Source organism: Canis lupus, chromosome 19, assembly GCF_003254725.2.
Source record: "Canis lupus dingo isolate Sandy chromosome 19, ASM325472v2, whole genome shotgun sequence".
NCBI classification, from domain to species: Eukaryota; Metazoa; Chordata; class Mammalia; order Carnivora; family Canidae; genus Canis; species Canis lupus.
Window position 1 is genome coordinate 50,677,850 of NC_064261.1, and position 21,313 is coordinate 50,699,162.

Genomic DNA, 21,313 nt, shown 5'->3' on the forward strand with positions numbered 1-21,313 from the left:
AAAGAAAATCTACAAGTATCTAGACAGGGAAAAATCAGAGAAACACAAGCTCAAAACAAGTTAGCTGTTGTCGCCAGTGAAATTCACCAAATACTGGTTAACTTGGCTTCTAGTCACTTAGGCAGAATACACCTGTTTACTCTCTTGAAATTAGGTGTGACCGTGTGACACTTTGGCCAGTGAACTATGAGAAGATGCACTCTGTATCACCTCCCGGTACGAAATCCAACAAGAGTGTGTGTCCATTGTCCATGTTTCATCATGGTCCCTTTTCCTGCATCAGCACTTGCTGCATGACCTTGCACTTTTATGTTTTAGAGGTGGCTACTTTCCTTAAACCTTATAAACCAAATCCTGCCAACTACAAACTTTTCTTTGGGGCTTCCTCACCTCTCTTGGCCTTCAAAGAATTGAACAGAATTACAGCCTTGCTCTGGATTAGGCAATGGCTTAAGGGAATGCGTAGGCCACTAAAACTCTCTCCATATCAGCAATATGGTTGTTTTACCTTATCATTGGTGAGTTCACTGGAGTAGCACTTTTAATTTCCTTCAAGAACTTTTCCTTTACATTCACAGCTTGGCTGTTTGGTGTAAGAGGCCTAGCCTTCAGTCTATCTTGGCTTTTGACAGGCCCACCTCACTAAACTCAGTCATCTCTAGCTTTTGATTTAAAGTGAGACATGCAGGACTCTCCCTTTCACTTGAACACCTGGCGGCCATTTGGGTTATTATTTGGCCTCATGTCATTATTCTTGTATCTTAGAGAATAAGTAGGCCTGAGGAAAGGGAGAGAGATGGGAGAGTGGAAGGCAGTGGAACAATCAGAACGAACACATTTACCCATTAAGTTTGCCATCTTATACAGGCATGGCTCCTGGCACCCCAAATCAATTATAATAGTAACATCAAAGATCACTGATCACAGATCACCATGACAAATATAATAATGGAAATACCTAAAATATTGTGAAAGTTACCAAAATGTGACATAGAGACAAAACAAGCAAATGCTGTTGGAATAAATGGTGCCTGCATACTTGCTCAACAAAGGGCTGCCAAAAATCTTTAATTTGTTAAAACAAAACAAAACAAAACACAAACACACGCAGTTATCTGCAAAGTGCAACAAAGCAAAGCAAAATGAAGTATGCCTGCATAAACTAATAAAAATATGATATTTTTTTCCCTTTTTTTCTGGACTACAGACAAATGTTTCTTTTCACAGATGTATAATAATCTATTATGTGGATTAATCAATCAGTATTCTGTTGATGGCCATTTATGTTGTTTCTCTTCTTTCACTATTTAAAAATGGTGTTGCAATGGGTAACTGTATATACATCATTTCACAAGTATAAATTCCTAGAAAGGGTTGCTGAATCAAAGGGTATATTACTTTGTAATGTGGTTAAATACTGTCTCTTATTCTAGTTATGTCAATTTATACTACCCACAGGAACACGTGACTAATTCCCTGTAAGTTTACAATCTTAATGTTATCAATTCTATAGGTATGTCAACCTGGTAGACAAATTTACTAATGTATTTAATTTGATTTGTATTTAACAGATTTGTATTTAATTTTCTGTGACATTTCTGTACATATCCTTTCCTCAGTGTTTTTACTGTTAATAATATTATTGTTAAAAATTTAAAACATTCTACAGCTAAAAGGCATACCAGTCACATGGTTTACTGTCAAAACCACCCAAACAGTACTGAAGTCAAACATAAAGGAAAATCATACTAAAGAACTCAAGAATAAAGAAATAGTGGTTGTATAAAATGATGAGCATAAGCACTGAACAAAATTAAATACAGTCAAAACTAAAAGATTATTGTAAATGGGAAAATTCTTCAAAGATTAAAAAAGAAATTATCTAGATATATATTCTCACTGGAAATGGGTGATTACAGTAAAACCCTTGTTTCCTCACCTTACCTAATATACAGTCAACATTTATTACTTTAAAAACAATCATTTCTTTTTTTATTTTTTAAAGATTTTATTTATTTATTCATGAGAGAGACAGAGAGAGAGAGGCAGAGAAACAGGCAGGGAGAAAAGCAGGCTCCATGCAGGGAGCCTGATGTGGGATTCGATCTCGGAACTCCAGGATCATGCCCTGGGCTGAAGGCAGGCGCTTAACCGCTGAGCCATCCAAGGCATCGCAAAAAACAATCTTATTTCTAATTAACATAACTTTATCTAATAAACAATTTTACTTCTGCAAATAATTTTTAAAAAGTATGTTAGTGAGAAACCTAAATTCATTGCATGTAATATAGCAGAAAAGAGCTTTTACATAGCACAAGTACTGAAAATTGATAGTAATATGCAAGAGTATCTTTTTGAGATAACTAAGCAAGTAAGATAAAGAGGGAAAGTAGAAAAGAATTCTAGAACATGTAATTGCACATACGAAAAAATTACTTGAGTTAGGGTTGAACAATAAACAATAATACAATGAGGGGGAAAAAGAATGCATCGTATGACAGTTACCTAATTTATAAATAGAAATAATGCTTACCTTGCAGGGTTAGGGTAAGAAATAAATGATAACACAAATAAAAAGCATAAGGTAAGGTACAGAACATAGATGAAAGGCACCAAGAATGTGCTCAAAAAATGCTAATTTGTTTTTTTCTACTGGCAATCACAAACTCTTCACAGACAAAGGCCATGATGGAAAAAACATCAATTGAAAATCTGTTACTGTGGGGAAAAATAAGGTATAAAAGTTATGCTCAACTCAAATATATCACCCTAAGTTTTAAGGCTTTGCATGTCTTTGATGATTTAAAAGAAAAAAAGCAAACTTAACAAAATAATGAAAATAATAAAAAATATTTTCAGTACTGTCTCTTAGAATCAAGGCACGCCTACAGAAACAAGGATATACCAGAAAGCAATTTACCATGGTCTTTCCTGATCCTCGTGGTCCAATAATGAGAACAGAGTTACTTTCTCCATAGATAGCAGTTCTTTTTAGCAGCTCAATTAAGTGTCTGAAATGACATAAATAAGCCAAAATTTAAAAAGGAAGCTGGAGTAATTTGTAAGATAATACTATTTAAAAGTTGAATTTGAGTAGGCACAGAAAACAGGCATTCCCTTTTTCTCTTTGGGCGCTTAACTTATGCTCCAAATTGTCCTACACAGAAAAACACAGAAGAGAGGGTGGGTCAAAATGAATTTTCTGGAAACCTAAAGAGGAAACCAAGTAAGTCTGTAATATCCTGGCTTTATGATGGTATGGGACAAGAGACAACAGTAGTAAGTCTTGGGACCTTTCACTCTGCAGATGGCTGTCCAATATTAGGTGCAAAAACTCAGAATTTTCTCCATAATACCAGATGGCAGGAGCAACACAAGATTGAAAGGTAAGGAGCTTTTTCATTATCTGCTCTTGCTTTATAATATTGAGTTTCTATTAAAAAAAAAAAAAGAATTTTTTTATTCCTATAAAAATGTCAACCTTATTCAGATAAAAATCCGTGTAATATAAAAATCCACGTAATACAATTTTTGCAGGACGCCTGGGTGGCTCAGCGGTTTAGCACCTGCCTTCGGCCCAGGACATCATCCTGGAGTCCTGGGATCAAGTCCCGCCTCAGGCTCCCTGCATGGAGCCTGCTTCTCCCTCTGCCTGTGTCTCTGCCTCTCTCTCTCTCAAGAATAATAAAATCTTAAAAATAAAAATATAGTTTTTGCAAAACCTAAGGACATCTTTAAATAGATTTATAGCAGACAAAGGGATAGCTCAACTTACTTGTATTGTACTTGTACTCCAAATAAGTTACTCTGTGGGCTCTGATGACAAAATCTTTCCCGTAAAATTCTTTGTACCTGATAAAAACAAAGTGAATAAATATAAATGAAAATGTTACACATGAAATAAAAAATGAATGAGAATATACTTTTATAGCAATTAGAATTAGGTATTAATGAGCCTATTCAAACCTCCCTAAATAACTTGTCTTTAAGAGTTCTGGTACCATTTTCATGAATTGTAAAATTAATGGTTCTTTTTACCTATCTCAAATCCTGGAGGAAGAGTGAGAATTTACTTGTATGGTTCAACAAGAGAAATAATTACTTACTTTAGCCACATTGGCAATTTGAGGGTTGGTTTATTGCAATGTGAATAAATGAATACTTTACTTTGTATGTAACATCTAAGCCACGGAACAAGAACAGGAGAGAATCTAATAATGTAATCTCATCTAATAATAATGCTCATGAACCATACCTCAATCTCTAGAGACCAAACAAATCTAAACTGGCTTAGCTCAAGCCCTATTTATCTGCATCTGTCATAAAAGTCGAGATTCTAAGAAAATAAGTTTAAAAGTTCATATAGTTACTGAGGACCTATTAGAAGCAGAGCATGTTACTACTAAAGAGCATGATCCATGCCTAAAGAAACATTAGAAATAAACAGGAAAGAATACACTGAAAAAAAGTAGTAATTCAGCATTTAAGGAAATACTCGAGTACATGGAAGAAATTAGATTCAGCTCTATCTATAAAATGAGGAATCACTGGAATGAATTAAAAAAAAAATTCTTGGAAGGACCTAAATTTTGAATTTGCCTTAGAATAAGGCCTTATACTGAGTTGTAAAACATTGTCAGATAATCTAGCACAATCTTTAAAAAGACCATTAAAAGCATTCCTTTTCTGCATCTGCTAATACAGAAATCTTCCAAAGACAAAAACCTTAGGAGGCTATTTCAGATTTGGTCCCATCATCAGAAACAAGAAGTTTCCAAGATTATATGCTTCTCTCAGACTGACAGCATGGGACTGATCTTTCATGTATCAAAAAGATAAAATCTGAGTTCTGTTTATATGTACCAGAAGCTAAGCAAAGCAAATTATTCACTGGAGATAAAATAATCCTAACTACCTTTATTTAAGAAGGGGAAAGAATAAGAGAAGTGAGGCCAGAAGAGCCAATTATTTGATTTTAAAATTAGTTTTGAAATCTTAATTTTTTTGGTCTATAAAATAGAGACAATAATGGTTTTCTGGTAGGCCTATTCTCAAGATTAAATAAGGCAACTGACTGGAACATAAGTATTGTATAAACTACAAACACTTAAATGAGCATATATAATCATGTAATAATAATAATACTAATCATAATATGTATTCCTCTACCTAGATAAGATCATTAGAAATCAAAAAGATAAACCACAGTCCTTTTCTTTTTTAAACTTCATTGAAATCTAATAAAAAGGAATAAAATCTAAGGGATAAAGTGAAGTGAAGCTATAGAAAACAGTGAAAGGTTCAAAAATCTCAAAGTGATCTGAGACAAAGGTTAAACAGGTGTACACGTGTATAGAAATTAATCAACCTGCCTGTGAAAGATTTATGCCCTTTATTTGGAAGTAAATTACACTTCAGCTAAAAATTTTTCATGAAACAGAGTTAGTTAAACATTTTCTTTCAAAAAAAAAAAAAAAAAGTAAGGTCTTCCATGAAGGCATGCCAATAACACACATTTAATTTTGATGAGAAAAAACTATAGTTCTGGTCAAGTCAGATAACAGAAATGCCAGAACAGTTATTATATCCATGCCCTACTTTATTCCTTAAGATATATAGATATAAATATAGATGTGTGTTCAACTTGGAATATAGTATGGACTTAAAATAATATTAAATATTCATGATAAAAACACTCAACATACTAGAAAAAAAAGGCCAACATCCTCAACCTGATAAAGGACATCAAAAAAACCTATAGCTAACAACCCATCAATGGTGAAAGACTGAATGTATTTCCCCAAAATAAAAAACAAAACAATACTGTTCTTGTCATTGTTCTCAATATCATACTGAAAGTTCTAGCCATGGTAATTAGACAATAAAAAAAAATTAAAGTCAACCAGATTGAAAAGGAAGTTAAACTATATTTGCAGATGACATGCTCATATATAAAAAACTAAAGAATAAACTAAACATATTAGAACTACTAAGTCTGACAAGGCTGCAGGATACAAGATTAATATATAAAAATCAATTGCATTTAGACACATAACAAATAAATTAAAAAGCAATTCCATTTATAACAGCATCACAAGAAATAAAATAGGAATATATTTTAAAAAGGAAGTACAGAACTCTGAAGTAAACTGAAATTAGAACACATTTGGAAAGACAGGAGTCAAGTTAGGGTTCCAACTGTCTAGAGACTTACAAAGAATGAAAGTACAGTAAGACGTTCTCTCCCTGAGAATGGAAAGGGTGATTCTTCATGTTAAGGGGAGAATTCAAATTAAGATGACTATTTCTCTGATCAGCTTTACATGGTAACAGACTTTGAGGTTAATGAAAATGCATACTAACCTGTGAAAGGTACTCTGCATGTATTACGTTGTTACTCTTTGATTTACGACTGCTCATTTTAATACACTGAAATCCTTAAAAAACAAAAAAGCATGAATATAATACATTACTGGTTTATAAAGAGATGATTTAAGAATTTACTATTACAGAATCAAAAACACAAATTTTAAAACATGACAATGTCCAATTTCGCAAATTTCAAAAACTCTCAGCTGAATCTCTTGTGGTAATCATTTCACAGCATATGTAAATCAATCATGCTGTATACGTTCAACTTATACATTAATGTATGTTAATTATTTCTTACTAAAACTGAAAAAAACTCAACAGTTCTTGTCTAAGTGTAGGCTTTGACATTCCAATACGACACAGTATATGGTTCTTACAGACAACTAATTCCTACCTTTCCTCTCAACCCAATATTCACATTCCCTTCCTTAACTTAAAAAAAAAACAAAACAAACAAAAAAAACTGTATGCTTCTTTCATACAGAATGTTTCTCTCCTCATCCATTCCATAGGATCGTCACCTTCCAGAAAGCCTTCGCTTCCTTTCCTTTCTTTAAAATTTTATTCATTTGATTTGGGGGGGGGGGGGGGGAGCACAGGCAGGCAGGCAGGCAGGGGGAGAGGGAGCAGCAGACTCCCTGCTCAGGGAGCCTGACATGGAGAGTTCATCAGTCCCAGGACTCTGGGATGACCTGCCTTCGGGCTGAGCCATTCAGGTGCCCCAAGCCTTCACTTTCTTGCTTTACTCATCAAACATACATAATCACTAGAGTAGGTAAAATGCCTCTTCTGTGAACATCCATTTAATTGCCTAAATTTCTCTTCATCCATAATCAAATTACATTTAAAAAGACTGTTCACTTAATTGTCAGTATCCTCAAACTAAGTACATTTTAAAATTCTGAGCATTTAACACAATATCCAAATAAAATCGGCAATGATAACATTAATGAAAAACATGTAATAATAAAAAAAGAGAACTTTTAAAAAATCCTTCTTCAAAAAATAAAATCCTTCTTCAAGGCAGTATATTCACAGATAAATATCTCTGGCTAAAAATCTAATTTTCTTAGCACTGATTTCCAATAGCAATCCTTTACTAGTCTGGTAATAAGAACCTAAGCAGTGGTTACTTATATACCAGGAATTGTTAAAAGTGCTTTGCATTTAACTCATTTAATAACTTAATGACTCATATTTATTAATTTTACATACTGACAATTAGTTGCCAACCCCTCGGATGCTGTTTTATTCTTTTTTGGAAAGCTAACAGGATAGCATCTGAGCAAGGCCTTGACAGACAGCAAGGAAATCTGTCTCCCCCTTACTATATAACCCATGTAGCCAGGGCCTAAACTCCGTAGGGCTTCTGGCTCCAAGCTCCCACATTGGAAACTCAAGAACAGAGTAGTCAATTGTTGTTTTATCACATAAGAATACTTTTTCTTAGAAGAAGAGCAGTCTTCTCAGCTGCCCTAGGGTACACCTTCTAGCAGCCTAATACCTATGCAAGGCACTCTGAGAATCTTCACATTAATTATTTTTACTTTATTCTGCTTATTATTTTTTTCCTTAAACAAGAGCTGCATGTATAGGGAAAACCCTTTCAGCAACATGAAATAATATCCTCATTGTGGCTTAAAACACATCTGACATAAAAAAGGTCTAATAAATCAACATCTGACCTAACAAAAAGTCAATTATTGTTAGACAAAGAGCGTCAAGTATTTGTATCTTTTATAATTGACTGACAGCTTGCTAATAACACATTAAAAATGATTAGGAATATATTCTCCTTTCTGGAATTAGGGTAGTATATTTCATCTTTTATTTGCTGCTTTCAATAAAGACTTGAGGTTTAAGAGGAATATTTCAAATGAAGATTAAAATTACTAGTCAATATGTATGCTTTTACTTCTAACACAATTTGCCATGATTGTAATACTTTCCTTACTTATTTCAAACTTAAAGTTACTAGATGCATTTAGTATGTCTGAAAATTTCGGCACTATAGACTTAAATGTTTTACTGAATAGATGAAGAAGAGGTTTTCACTTTTTAAATTAAACCAGAAAAAAATAAAAGCATGGGAAGTGAAGATGAAGACACCAGAGTTTTTCTAGAAATTTTGTTTTTCTTAGAAAGGCACAAGTGATGAAATTAAAAATATTATTCAACTCAGAACTGTAAGAAGTCCAGAAAAAAAATTTCTATATAAAATTTAATATAAATGCAAATTCCTAAAGAGCCAAAGAAAAGCAGAATTAAGACAAATGAGACTAAGACTGATGGTAATACTGTGTCCTCAAGAACTTTGTTACTAACTACTAGCAGGACCAAGATTTGGGTTCTGGTTTTGTGGTGTCCCTTTACAAATTAACTTTCCTAAGTCCCAGTTTTCTTCTCTGCAAAATTTGAAGTAAAACTATTATCTAATTCAAAGAATATTGTGGGGGTTAAGTTAAATGGTTTACCTGATACGCCATGCTATCAAATCCCACGCACAGTGACACAATACCCTTACTAAATTACCACATTACACTAGAGAGAAGAACCAAGAGGAGGATGGGGGAAGAGGAGGAAGCAAGAACACAGAATCTTGTTCTAAACAATTTCTTTGACAGTACTTCTTTGACAATGCAATAAATACAAAGTGCAAATTCAACTAAGGCACTGTAGTATCATGAAAGCATACTTCAGTGGCATACATTCACTGAGTTTTCCCTCAATATAAAAAATGCTGATTTGAATACTAGTAATAAAAAGAAATTATGGGTAGATCAATCTACATGGATCTCAAAGACCTCAAGTCAGTAATGGTTAAGAAGCCACTCTGAAAAGCAGTATGCGAGTTCCTCAAGAAGTTAAAATTGGAGCTACCCTACAACCCAGCAATTGCACTGCTAGGTATTTACCCCAAAGATACAAATGTAGTGAAGTGATATGAAGGGGCACATGCACCCCAATGTTTATAATAGCAATGTCCAGAATAGCCAAACTATGGAAAGAGCCAAGATGTCCACTGACAGATGAATGAATAAAGATGACGTGGTATATAATGGAATATTACTCAGCAACCACAAAGGATGAATACTTACAATTTACATTAATATGGATGGAAATGAAGGTATTATGCTGAGCTTAGAAATAAGTCAATCAGAAAGACAATAATCATATGATTTCACTCATATGTGGAATATAAGAAACAGCAAACAGGATCAAAGAGGAAGAAAGGGAAAACTGAATGGGAAGAAATCAGAGAGGGAGACAAACCACGAGAAATTCTTAACTCTGGGAAACAAATTGAGAGTTGCTAGAGAGGAGATGGGTGGAGGATGGGGTAACTGGGTGTAGGGCATTACGGAGTGCATGTGATATTACATGCAACTGATGAATTACTAATCTCTATATCTAAAACTAATAATGTACTGTATGTATATAAACCTGAACTTAAATTAAAAACAAAAACCCGGGCAGCCCTGGTGGCGTAGCGGTTTAGCGCCACCTGCAGCCCAGGGCCTGATCCTGGAGACGCTGGATGTGGTTCCGCGTCAGGCTCCCTGAATGGAGCCTGCTTCTCTCTCTGCCTTTGTCTCTGCCTCTCTCTCTCTCTCTGCATCTCTGAATAAATAAATAAAATCTTTAAAATAAAATAAAATAAATAAAAACAAAAACCCAAACCAAACCAAACCAAACCAAGATAATGATTGCTGGGCAGCATCCCCAGAGCTTCTGATTTAATAAGTTTAGAGTAGCACTTCAAAATTTGCATTTCTGATAAGTTCCCAGATGATGCTCCTATTGCCAGTCTCAGAACCATACTTCATGGTAAATGAACAAATAAGCTAGAAGGCTTCCTATTAGAAAAATAGATAACAGAGCATAAGCCCAAGTGGAAAAAGTTAAAGTTTTTCTTCCAGTTACTGAAAAGTAATAAAGGTTTTGTCCTATCATCTGATAATTCAGGGAACCTCAGAGGATATTCAAATAAACTCTTTAAGCAAAAAAGTGAAATACAGAAACAAACACTTGCTTGGATGTTGTATATTTATGTCATCCCCTGATTAAAATAAAACAAAACAATACAAAACAACTTTCTTTCCTGCAAAGAACTAAATTATTTTGACAAATATGTTTTAATAGCATAGAAAACAATGTTTTTAGTTTTTGATTAATCAGTATTTCTTGGGAAAAATTAAAATCCCTAGACTAAAAAAACAACAAAATTAAGCAAAAATAAAAATTAGTACCTAAAAAATACTTTAAAAAGTAGTTAGCAAGCCATTACCGGTCTCAGACTGGTATCAAACAACATGAGAGGCACCTAGTATAAAAACAACAAAAAAAAGGATGTGCTTGATTCAGAAGAGAGGGCAAACATTTGCTCTGATAAAGCCAGCTAAATAATGGTGCTAACTGAAGATTACAGCCTCACAGTTCCAATTACAAGATGAAAAAAGCACTAATGGTGTAGCAGTTGGATAGGCTGTGTCAGTTACTATGATGCCAAGTGGGTGGTAGGTGGCAAAGAGCAAGTAGTTTTTAGGAAGACATAAGCAAAAAGGATGAATGATCATAAAAAATAAAATAAATCCCAGGGCAACAGACTTGACTCTTCAGGGGTAGAAACCCTCTCTACTACATATTATTATTATAATACGTAGAGGTGGAAAAAAAACTGGATTAGTGTTACAGAACATGCCTGTAGGGCTCTTGGTAATGACAAAAAGGTTCTTTTTTAAAAAACCTGAGCAACTTAGGTCTGTGTTAGTTTGACCACTTCCCTGGACATAGATCTCCTGAGCATTAAGTGTCACATTTGAGATCATTATAGCTGTAGTGAAAACAAAATGGAGAAGTTCATTGTTAATATCCACAGAAGAAAGATACTTTTCTTCCCCAAAGGCCAGGTGCTATGAACACTGCCCAGAAAGAGATGACTGCACCAAAATCCAGGCTGCTCATCACAGAGATCCTATTAAGAGCAGTAAAAAAAATAAAAAGGAAAACAAAAACCCTATCTTTTCTAGAAAACCCTATCTTTTCTTTTTACTTAATGTTTCAATGCATTGGTCTTGGTGAATACATATGTAACCTAGTAAACTACCTGCCTTTATTTATTATATGTGTTTATGTAAGAGTGAAAGTTGACTCCAAATTATATAACCTTTTCTTTATATATTACCACCAGACCAAATGGTTCAGAATACAAAATGGAAATGACTACTTATTTTTTAACCATACAGGGACAATCAACATGGATAGACTATAATCCCTCAAGTCAGATTTATTTTTTTTAATTGAACTAGAGTTTGCACATAATGTTACATTAGTTCCAAATGTAAAATATAATGATTTAATAACTCTAAACATTATGCTCTGCTCACAAGGGCAGCTACCACCATCTGTCACCACACAGCACTATGACAATACCATTGAGTATACTCAGCTGTGACTTACACATTCCATAACTGGAAGCCTATACCTCCTATACCCCTTTACCCATTTGTCCATCCTCCCACCATCCCCTTCCCCTCTGGCAACCATCAGTTTGTTTTCTGTATTTCTCAGTCTGTTCCTATATTTTGTTGTTGTTGTTGTTATTTACTTATTTGTTTTGTTTTTCAGATCCTACATGTAAGTAAAATAATTTGGTATTTGTCTTTCTCAGATTTCACTTAGTATAACGCCCTCTAGGTCTATGTATGTTGTTGCAAATAACAAGATCTCATTTTTTTTTATGGCTGAGTAATACTCCATTGTATATATACCATTAATCTGAACAAAAAAGTCAGATTGTTTTTAAATCTAGCGAATTGACCAAATATTTCTCAGCTTGTTGATTAGCAACAGCATATAACATCTGCATTGTAACATAAAACCTGATTTTGAATTATCAGTCTTAAAGGACCCAGAATTATCACATCTTCTGAAGGCACAGATTATGACACCTGCTTTGTATAACCACCAGCTAGAGCTGAAGCTGCTCAATAAATTACTGAATTGATTTAATAAATATTTCAAAGTAAAAAACATATTGCTTCATCAAAATAATACTGTTGTTTTAAGTCCTTTCATGTCACAAATTTTAGGCACTCATCTTGTCAGCTGCGTAAACTAAATATAAATTTTTTGGTAATATAATTATATGGGGATAACATTCCATGACTAATTTGACCCAAGAAAATAGTAAGATGGCTATGCAATGTATATTTGGCATATTCTCCAATTTCCATGTGTATATGTGTGAATTTCTGCATGCATATGTGTATGGGTAACACATATGTGTGTCTATGTATACATATAAAGGAGTTTATGGCTTCAATTTCAGAGAGTGCTTAAAGGAATATGTATTTACCATATTAAACACAAATTGTCACTGGGTGACATTACAAATAAAATAGAAGATAATACAACCTAAAAAAGGATTAAATATTTAAATGTATACGTGCCTCCCTGTATTTTAGTTAATGAGAAAACCGAGTAGCACAAGCTGATAAGGATTATCAATTAATTCAACAAATGTTTAGTGAATCAGTATGTATTATAACGCTGTGGGAAAACCACTATAAGAGAAATGAGTATTAAAGTTGGTCTCTATCCTCAAAAAGCTTAAAATCTGATTGGAATAAGATATATGAACATAAAAATAGAAAAGGCAGTAAGAGTATAAAACAAGGGGTAAACTCACAAATTTAGTAAAGGAAAAGACCTTAAAGAACATATAGTCTGCTTTTTTATAAGAGTAGAAATTGAGCAGAGATTTTTTTTAAAACCTGCCAAGATCATACAACTTACATATAAGCAGTAGTTGTTACCTCTAGTGACACTCAATGCAGCGTTCTGTTAAAGTGGCAAGAAAAAAAAAAACTGTAAACATCAAAAAGAGCCATCAAAATCATCACTAGGCTTTTCTCTAAGTGAATAAAAATATCAGATGAATGCATTCTTAAAGAAAATTCCTAGTATCCCAGATGTTCAAGGCCGACAATCTAGTTTTTTTCCAAATGTGCACCTGTATAGTTTAATAAACATGTGTATTTTTATTTATTTTTTAAAAAGATTTTATTTATTTATTCCTGAGAGACACAGAGAGAAGTGGAGACATAGAGGGAGAAGCAGACTCCTCACAGGGAGCCAGATGTGGGATTCAATCCCTGGATATGGATCACATCCTGAGCCAAAGGCAGATGCCCAACCACTGAGCCAGCCACCCAGGCGTTCCCTAAACGTGTATTTTTAAATTAGGTAACTTTAACATCAGAAAGTAACGTGTTTATCATATAAACTTTGGAAAGCCAATAAGGAGTCATGTGGATACGGATCCTGAGCAAAATGAAATCAGAGATCCCTATCCTTGTAATATTTATAAAACACACAATGAAAAAGAAATGCCCTAAGGGCATTATGGGAAGATGGATTATGGAAAGTAGGAAGCACCAGGAATCTCCACTAGAAAGCAACTGTACAGAACAGAATCTGATATAACTATTTTGGAACTCTAGAGTCTATTTAAGGTTTGTAATATCCAGAGAAAGGCTTGGAAAGCATATTGCCATTAATTTTGGTTAATTTCAGCTCTTTGCTCAGTAACAGCTATCCATCCCCCAATACTGAGCCCAGTGGGAGGCAGCTATGAACCTGTTACTGGAGTTCTTGCACACAGCTTGTGGTCATAGAATGGGTAAAACGAATCCTAAGGCCCAAATGTCAGAGATTTGTGTTGATGGTGGTCTCTCATCTCAGAGAAATAGACAAGTTGCCATCATTATTCCATTTCCTCTTATTGTTGGAAGTCCCTCTTCCTTCTGAGAAAGACCTTCCACGGGATTTAAAAGTCCAGTGCCACTTTTCTCTCCAGTGTTTACTTTTTTTTTTTTTTTGAGATACAGTGCTTGTTTGCTGGAGTGCAGAGGCAGGGGTGGGGCTACAGTGGAGGGGTCAGAGATAGAAAGAGAATCTTATGCAGTATCATCTTATGCAGTATCCATACCAAGTGTTGAGACCGACATGGGGCTCCATCTCACAACCCTGAGATCAAGACCTGAGCTGAAACCAAGAGTTGGATACTTAACCAACTGAACCCCCCATGTGCCCCTACTATTCCTCTTTTTTGGGAGCCAGAGATTAAAGATTAGGACATTAAAAAAAAAAAAAACTGCATAAAATCGGGGAATTAGAAAGTCATGATGCATGCCCAGGGAAAGGTACAGGGTTACAGGGACTTGAAAGACCTTAGTTTTATCCCTTAAACTGATCTTTGGCACAGGGACACACTATAACAATTTAAAAAGTAAAATAATAAAGACAAAAAAAGCAGCAAACCCTGCTGAAGGGAGAAATCTGATTTTCAAAGCTACTAAATTATTAGTTTCAAATGACCGTTTGTAAATAGAAAATACCAAGACATACAAAAGAAAAGTATGCCCCTAATCTTCATGTTGTTCAGGGGCCAACAACACTTCTATTTCAAGAGAAGAGTCTGTTAAGTGACAAAGTTAAGGAAAAAAAAAATTCAAGAGGTCTATACTATAGTAATGTGAACAGACACTGTAACACTGTAAACCAAAGAAAGCATTTACAAGAGAAAACAAGTGAGAATGTGTCCTATTTACTTAGTTTTCAAAGCTGTCCAAGTAGGTCAAAGGTACAACAAAAGAATTTTTCCTGCCCTGCAGATGAACAAGCTCCAAGCTAATTGGTGCAAAATAATCCTCTCAGGTAAAACCAGTACTTACAGACTTTTACTTAAAATACTTACCTAAAAAATTAAAATTACATTATGCTTAGATAATATTTAATACATACACTGACATTAATATCTTCACTTGATCTGTGTTAGCAAGTCATGTCATGTCACTAACAGCAACCTAGGAAACCTAAGAATGGGAGTTAAGTAAGAGATAGGTTAAAAGGGACACCACAGGGCATCCTGGTGGCTCAGTGGTTTAGCGCCTGCCTTCAGCCCAGGGCCTGATCTTGGAGACAGGGATTGAGTCCCACGTTGGGCTCCCTGCATGGGGCCTGCTTCTCCCTCTGCCTGTGTCTCTGCCTCTCTCTGTGTCTGTCATGAATAAATAAGTAAAATCTTAAAAAAAAAAAGGGGGGGGGGGACACCACATGGTTATTCATGTTGAGCTCATTACTACACAACATAGGTATATGAGCTCACTTGAATAGAATTAATGAAGCCAGCTAACTTAATGTACTTAAAGATACTATGATGTTTTAAATGAAAGTGAAGCAATTCGGGATCCCTGGGTGGCGCAGCGGTTTAGCGCCTGTCTTTGGCCCAGGGCGCGATCCTGGAGACCCGGGATCAAATCCCACGTCGGGCTCCCGGTGCATGGAGCCTGCTTCTCCCTCTGCCTGTGTCTCTTTCTCTCTCTCTGTGTGACTATCATAAATAAATAAAAATTAAAAAAAAAAAAAAAGAAAGTGAAACAATTCAAACACTCCAAAAAAAAACCTGTGATCTTTCCTGGAATGAAAAGTGCGGCCTATCAAAAGCATATTGCTAAATAAATAGATAGATAGATTAAAAAAAAATACATAAAGTAAAAAAAAGTACGGCCTATCAAAAGCATATTGCTTAGCAAAAATAAAAATAAAAAATAATAAAGTAAAAAAACTTTACATAGAATCTTAAAAATAGAGATAGGAAAGAAATGGATTTTTGAAAGAAACTTGTGCTATAGAGAGAGCATTTTGAAAACCCTTTTATTTCTGATATTGTGGCTGAAAATGATGTATTATCTGTAAAAAATTGTCATAAATAGGCATTAAAAACACTTATAAAGAGAACTAACGTGTATTCCTATGAAGTGCATAAATAGGATTTATGTCCATCTGTTAAAAACATAACTTTTCAGTTTGGAAAAACAAAATTTCACGAGAAAAGATGAAATTAGTAGAATTCCTACAAACTGTGTAAAACTGGTGGATAGGATTGAAAATGAAAAACGTACAAATTATTATTTTTTTTTCCAACAACCCTCTTTTGGACAAAATCCTAAAGTTCCAGCAGAGAGGAGTATGACTTTATGACATGAACTCTTAGTAAAATAAGATAAAATAAAATAAAGTAAAATAAAAAGATTTCTCTACGATGATGACTAAAGAAAACACTAAAAATAATAATACTATCACGAATCTTTGTTTATGCAAAAGCAAAAATACAAATTTCACTATTGTTTACTTAGTGTCTAACTCAGTATGGCTGACATTTTTCAAAGAACATTAAGAATGGTCAAAAATGTTAGAACTTTGCCTCTCCAGTTAGAAAAATGTTCTTGATTGGATAAACAGTCAAATAATGTAAAATGAAAGACACTTTAGGAGAAATCTGTGGGTAGTTTCCACGTTTTGTTATTGTTCTTTGAGATGAAACTGAGTAAAGAATATATTTGAGCTATTTTTCAGCCAGGCAGAATTAGTTTCCACACTTATCTCTTGCCAGCTGGAGTGTTTGTAGCAAGGAAAGGATTAAAATATAATTAAAAGAAAGGCTGAAGGTGGGACAAATAAGGGACAAACAGGTATAAATTCCAGGTATACTGACAAGCAAACATATTCTTAGTACTTCTTTAAAGGATCAGGTGAAAATGTTGTCTACAAAATTAAGTGGGTTTAGTTAAGGTTGGGCACAGTCTCTGGTAAGATGTTTCCCTGAGCTCCTCCTCACAGCTGAAGAGTAATCTCAAATAATTGCTTTTTTTGCATGTGATTTCTAGATAAAGCTGTCCACAGTAGAATTATTAGTTACTCCTGACAACTTTATATATTTTTTTCTTTCCATTTGTTCCCAGTGAATATAGAGGGGAAACAATTTACTTAAGAAATCACTCAAATCAAATGAATCCAAAGTTTTAACCATCTTTAGTCTAATTATATAACGACATGCTATTTTCTTCACTGATATTTTATAATGTCTAATATTTTATATTCAACATTCAAAACTGACTAAATAATTCATACTGAAAGGTCTGCAATTTTCCAGAAAAGCCATGTTCTCTCTTATTTCTTAGTTTTCAATTCTATATACCAATGTGCCTGGAACCACATATACATATGGAGACATACCCATACACCTAATACATGTATATACATGCATACGTACATACATATATGTGCAGAGATACGTACACATATGAATTTTTTAGTAAATGTATTTACTTTGCAAAGTACCTATTAGAATCCTGACATTAATGAATATGCTCCCAGAGTTGTTTCTAAGAACACCAGTGGATCAATAGTCAACAAAATAAGTAAACGCTATCAGTGGGAAAATCATGAACTTTAAGGACACAAAATCTTCAGGTAAAAAAGGAATTTATAAGTTACTACAACATTTATGACTATTAACCATGAAACATCGTATGTATCAATTTTGTATCAGTGTAAAATAAAAACTTTTTAAAAATACACCTTTAAAATCTATTCTGAATTATATAGGCTAATGAAAGAAACACACATTTGCAAATAATCTAGAAATCCTTTCAGCTTTTGAAATCTATTATATCATTCTACTGGCACTGACTTATAACTACATCTTAAATGTCACACAAACCAACAGTACCCGATTTTCTCTGAACACATGGAATCTGACTAGCAATATGCTGAATAAGAAGAGGAATGAAGCTTGTGAACCAAAGCTAATGTGTTTACTTGGATGAATAAACAGTATAAAGGCAACAAAGACCTGAATCAATGAAACATCATTTCTTGGATGAAGGAAGGTATCATAATAGGACTTAATATTTAAGACCTAGGCACTAAAGTCAGTAAGAAGAGAACACATGTATATACTTTTTTTTTTTTTTTGAAAAACATATGAGTATACCTTATACTCTTAAAGTATAGTATTGTACAGTATTGTACTTGCAAGAGCAATTACTCCAGGGTGTATGTTCCTTTAAAAAGAATAATAAATAGCATCCTCCCCACTATTTGTTTTTTTTCCCTTTGACATGCTCACAGTTGAATTTATGCAAATATAAATATGATATGCTACAACCCCAGTGAACCAATTAGCAAATGTTAATTAAACTACTTTTAGAAGGAAAAAACTGAAAACAACACTGTCTTAGATAGAAACCACTTGAGAATCCCTAGAAATTATCCCATGTAAACTCGAAATCTTATAATTTACCCTAAAAACTTTAAGAACAGTTTGTTGTTTCTAATGAGACTCTTCAGCTTATGCACAAAGCATAAGGAAACCATATCCCTACAATATGAGTACTAGGGCCCAAGATTATATTCTTCCATTGTGTCTGCTAATGAATATACAGCCCCTATCCCTCATCAGCATGCTTAGATAACTGCCATGACAGTTGAAAAATCTCAGTTTAAACATTTATACTGTAGTAAGATCTCTACAAGTAATTGGATTTTTTAAAAAAGAGTACACCAAAAAAGTTTTTTTTTTTTTGCTATAAAAAGACAGCTTAGAATTTTTTCTTACACAACGTTGTACAATACAGAGGAAAACTTCATCTTTTTGAGACTCCAAACCAGAATTTTCAGTAACTTACATTATTCTTTGTACTGCAAAATAGCTGTTCATCATGATGACTTTAAGACAATATCCAAAGTGTCTTCATAAAAGTTATACTCACTTGTTTTTAGCAGGATCATCAAACATAACTCCCTCATTCTCACATATGAAAACATTTGAGCACAAATTTACTCAGAAATCCAGTTATAGTCAGAGATTGAGGTTAAGCACTCAAGTGTAATATATCTATCCTTTTCTGCAAGCCACCCCCACTCAACTAAGGTTAAACTGATGATCAATTGTGAACAGACAGGTTCAAATATACTGTTTCCTTTATTCTTATGTAAACACCATTCTCTGTTCTGAAAAAATTGCTATTCTTTGACTACTCTTTACCTCAATTGATTCTTTGAGGTAAAGAGAACAACAATAAAAACCACCAGCATTGAAACAAAACTCACAACAATAAACAAAAGTACACAATACCTAGAAAAAAAAATACAGGCCTTTGGACTTTATTCTATGCACTTGACATAGAACAAACTAGACAAAGAGCAGAAAATATAGATATATGGCTCACACAGAATTCATAAACAGAATCAACAATTCTGGATCAAATATTAGCTAATAGCCTAATAAATAAAAGATAAACTACCTTTTAGAAAGCTGTAATAAGCTTTTAGAAAGCTTCAATTTATAATAGAATAGGTATCAAAATAAAACCAAGACTATATCCCCTCTTACTAGTACTAATATTATTCTAGAGAAATCAAGCACCAATAAAAAAAAATCCCACTAGGATAATTTTATGTGGTTTTTATATATGAAAGGAGTTTTAAACTTTTTTCTTCAAAACAAAGTGAAACTGAAAGATTCCTTCAATCAGTAAAATGCTAAATTTTAGTTCTCCAAACTCATTTCAGCCATTGGAACATGTTTATATATACATCGTTAAACTACATATGCTTACTAATGAAAATACATCTACTTCTCAATCAGAGATTATTGTTTGGCCAAGTATCTGTAATGAGCTCTTATTTCAGTGACAAACTGTAGCATCCTATAATTGTGTTAATATAGTGAACTAATAAATAAAAAGTTCCATTATTTAACATCCCACTTTCCTAATTAACTACCATAAATGGGAAAATCAGTAAGTGATATTCTGAGGTTAATACAAAATCACTTAACGATAGATAGAACAATCCAACCAGCAGATATAATAATTGTAAATATTTATGCACCCAACATAGTATCTAAATATATAAAACAACTAATAACAGATGAAGAAGAAATTAACAGGACTATGACTTAGATGGACCTAACAGATATATACAGGACATTCCCGTCAAAACCAGCAAAATATACATTGTTTTCAAGTGCATGTGGACTTTTCTCCAGAATAGATCATGATAGGCTACAAAACAAGTTTCAGTTCAAATATTAAAATCATGTCATGTATCTTTTCCAATCACAACAGAATGACAAATCAATCACAAGAAAAAATCTGGAGAATACATAGAGGCAAAATAACATGCCACTTAACAGTTAATGGATAAATAAAAAAAAATTAAAGAATAAAAAACACACGGAGACAAAAACAAAACACAATATCCAAACTTTGGGATGCAGCAAAAACTGTTATAAGAGGGAAGATTGTAGCAATACAGACTTACCTAAAGAAGCAAGAAAAATCTTAAAACAATCTAACCTTACACCTAAAAGAGCCAGAAAATGAACAGAAGCCCATAGCCAGGAGAAGAAAGGAAATAATGAAGATCTGAGCACAATAATGGAAATAAAGACTAAAACCACAATATATCAATGAAACCAGGAGGTGGTCCTTTGAAAAGATCAATACTGACAAGTCTTTAGCCACTCATCCAAAAAAGGAGAGGACTCAAGTAAAATCAGAAATGAAGAGGTAACAGTCAACATCAAAGATGTAAAAAAGATTGTAAGAGATTATGAAAAACTATATGCCAACAAATTGGACTACCTAAAAGAAATGGATAAATTCCTACAAACAGATAATGCACCAAAACTGAATCAGGATGAAAAACAATGCGAACAGATAATTTACTAGCAATGAAGTAGAGTAAGTAACCAAAAAACTCCCAAGAAGCAAAAGTCCAAAACCAGGGACACCTGGATGGCTCAGTCAGTTGGGCATCCAACTCCCGGTTTTGGCTAAGGTCATGATCTCAAGGTCATGAGATTGAGCCCCACATCGGGCTTCACACTCAGCAAGGAGTCTGCTTGGGATTCTCTCTCTCCCTCTCCTGCTCACACATGAATGCTTTATCTCTGAAGTAAATAAAATATTAAAAAAAAAAAAAAAAAAGTTCAAGACCAGACAGCTTCAGAGGTAAATCCTACCAAATATTTAAAGAAGAGTTAACACCTATTTTTCTCAAACTATTCCAAAAAACAGAAGAAGGA

General features: G+C 33.8%; 1 protein-coding gene across 3 annotated transcripts in view; it reads right to left on the reverse strand.

Annotated features, from left to right (window-relative positions):
* The window catches only part of ORC4 (origin recognition complex subunit 4), an 86,682-nt gene that overhangs the window by 45,417 nt on the left and 19,952 nt on the right, over positions 1–21,313 (reverse strand). For all 3 annotated transcript variants that reach the window (XM_025431743.3, XM_025431761.3, XM_025431750.3), the window contains exons 2-4: positions 6,364–6,437; positions 3,776–3,852; positions 2,921–3,011 (exon numbers count right to left, since the gene is read on the reverse strand). In XM_025431743.3, the coding sequence (XP_025287528.1) occupies positions 2,921–3,011; positions 3,776–3,852; positions 6,364–6,420 (225 nt within the window). In that variant the 5' untranslated portion in view covers positions 6,421–6,437. The remainder of the gene's footprint in view (positions 1–2,920; positions 3,012–3,775; positions 3,853–6,363; positions 6,438–21,313) is intronic.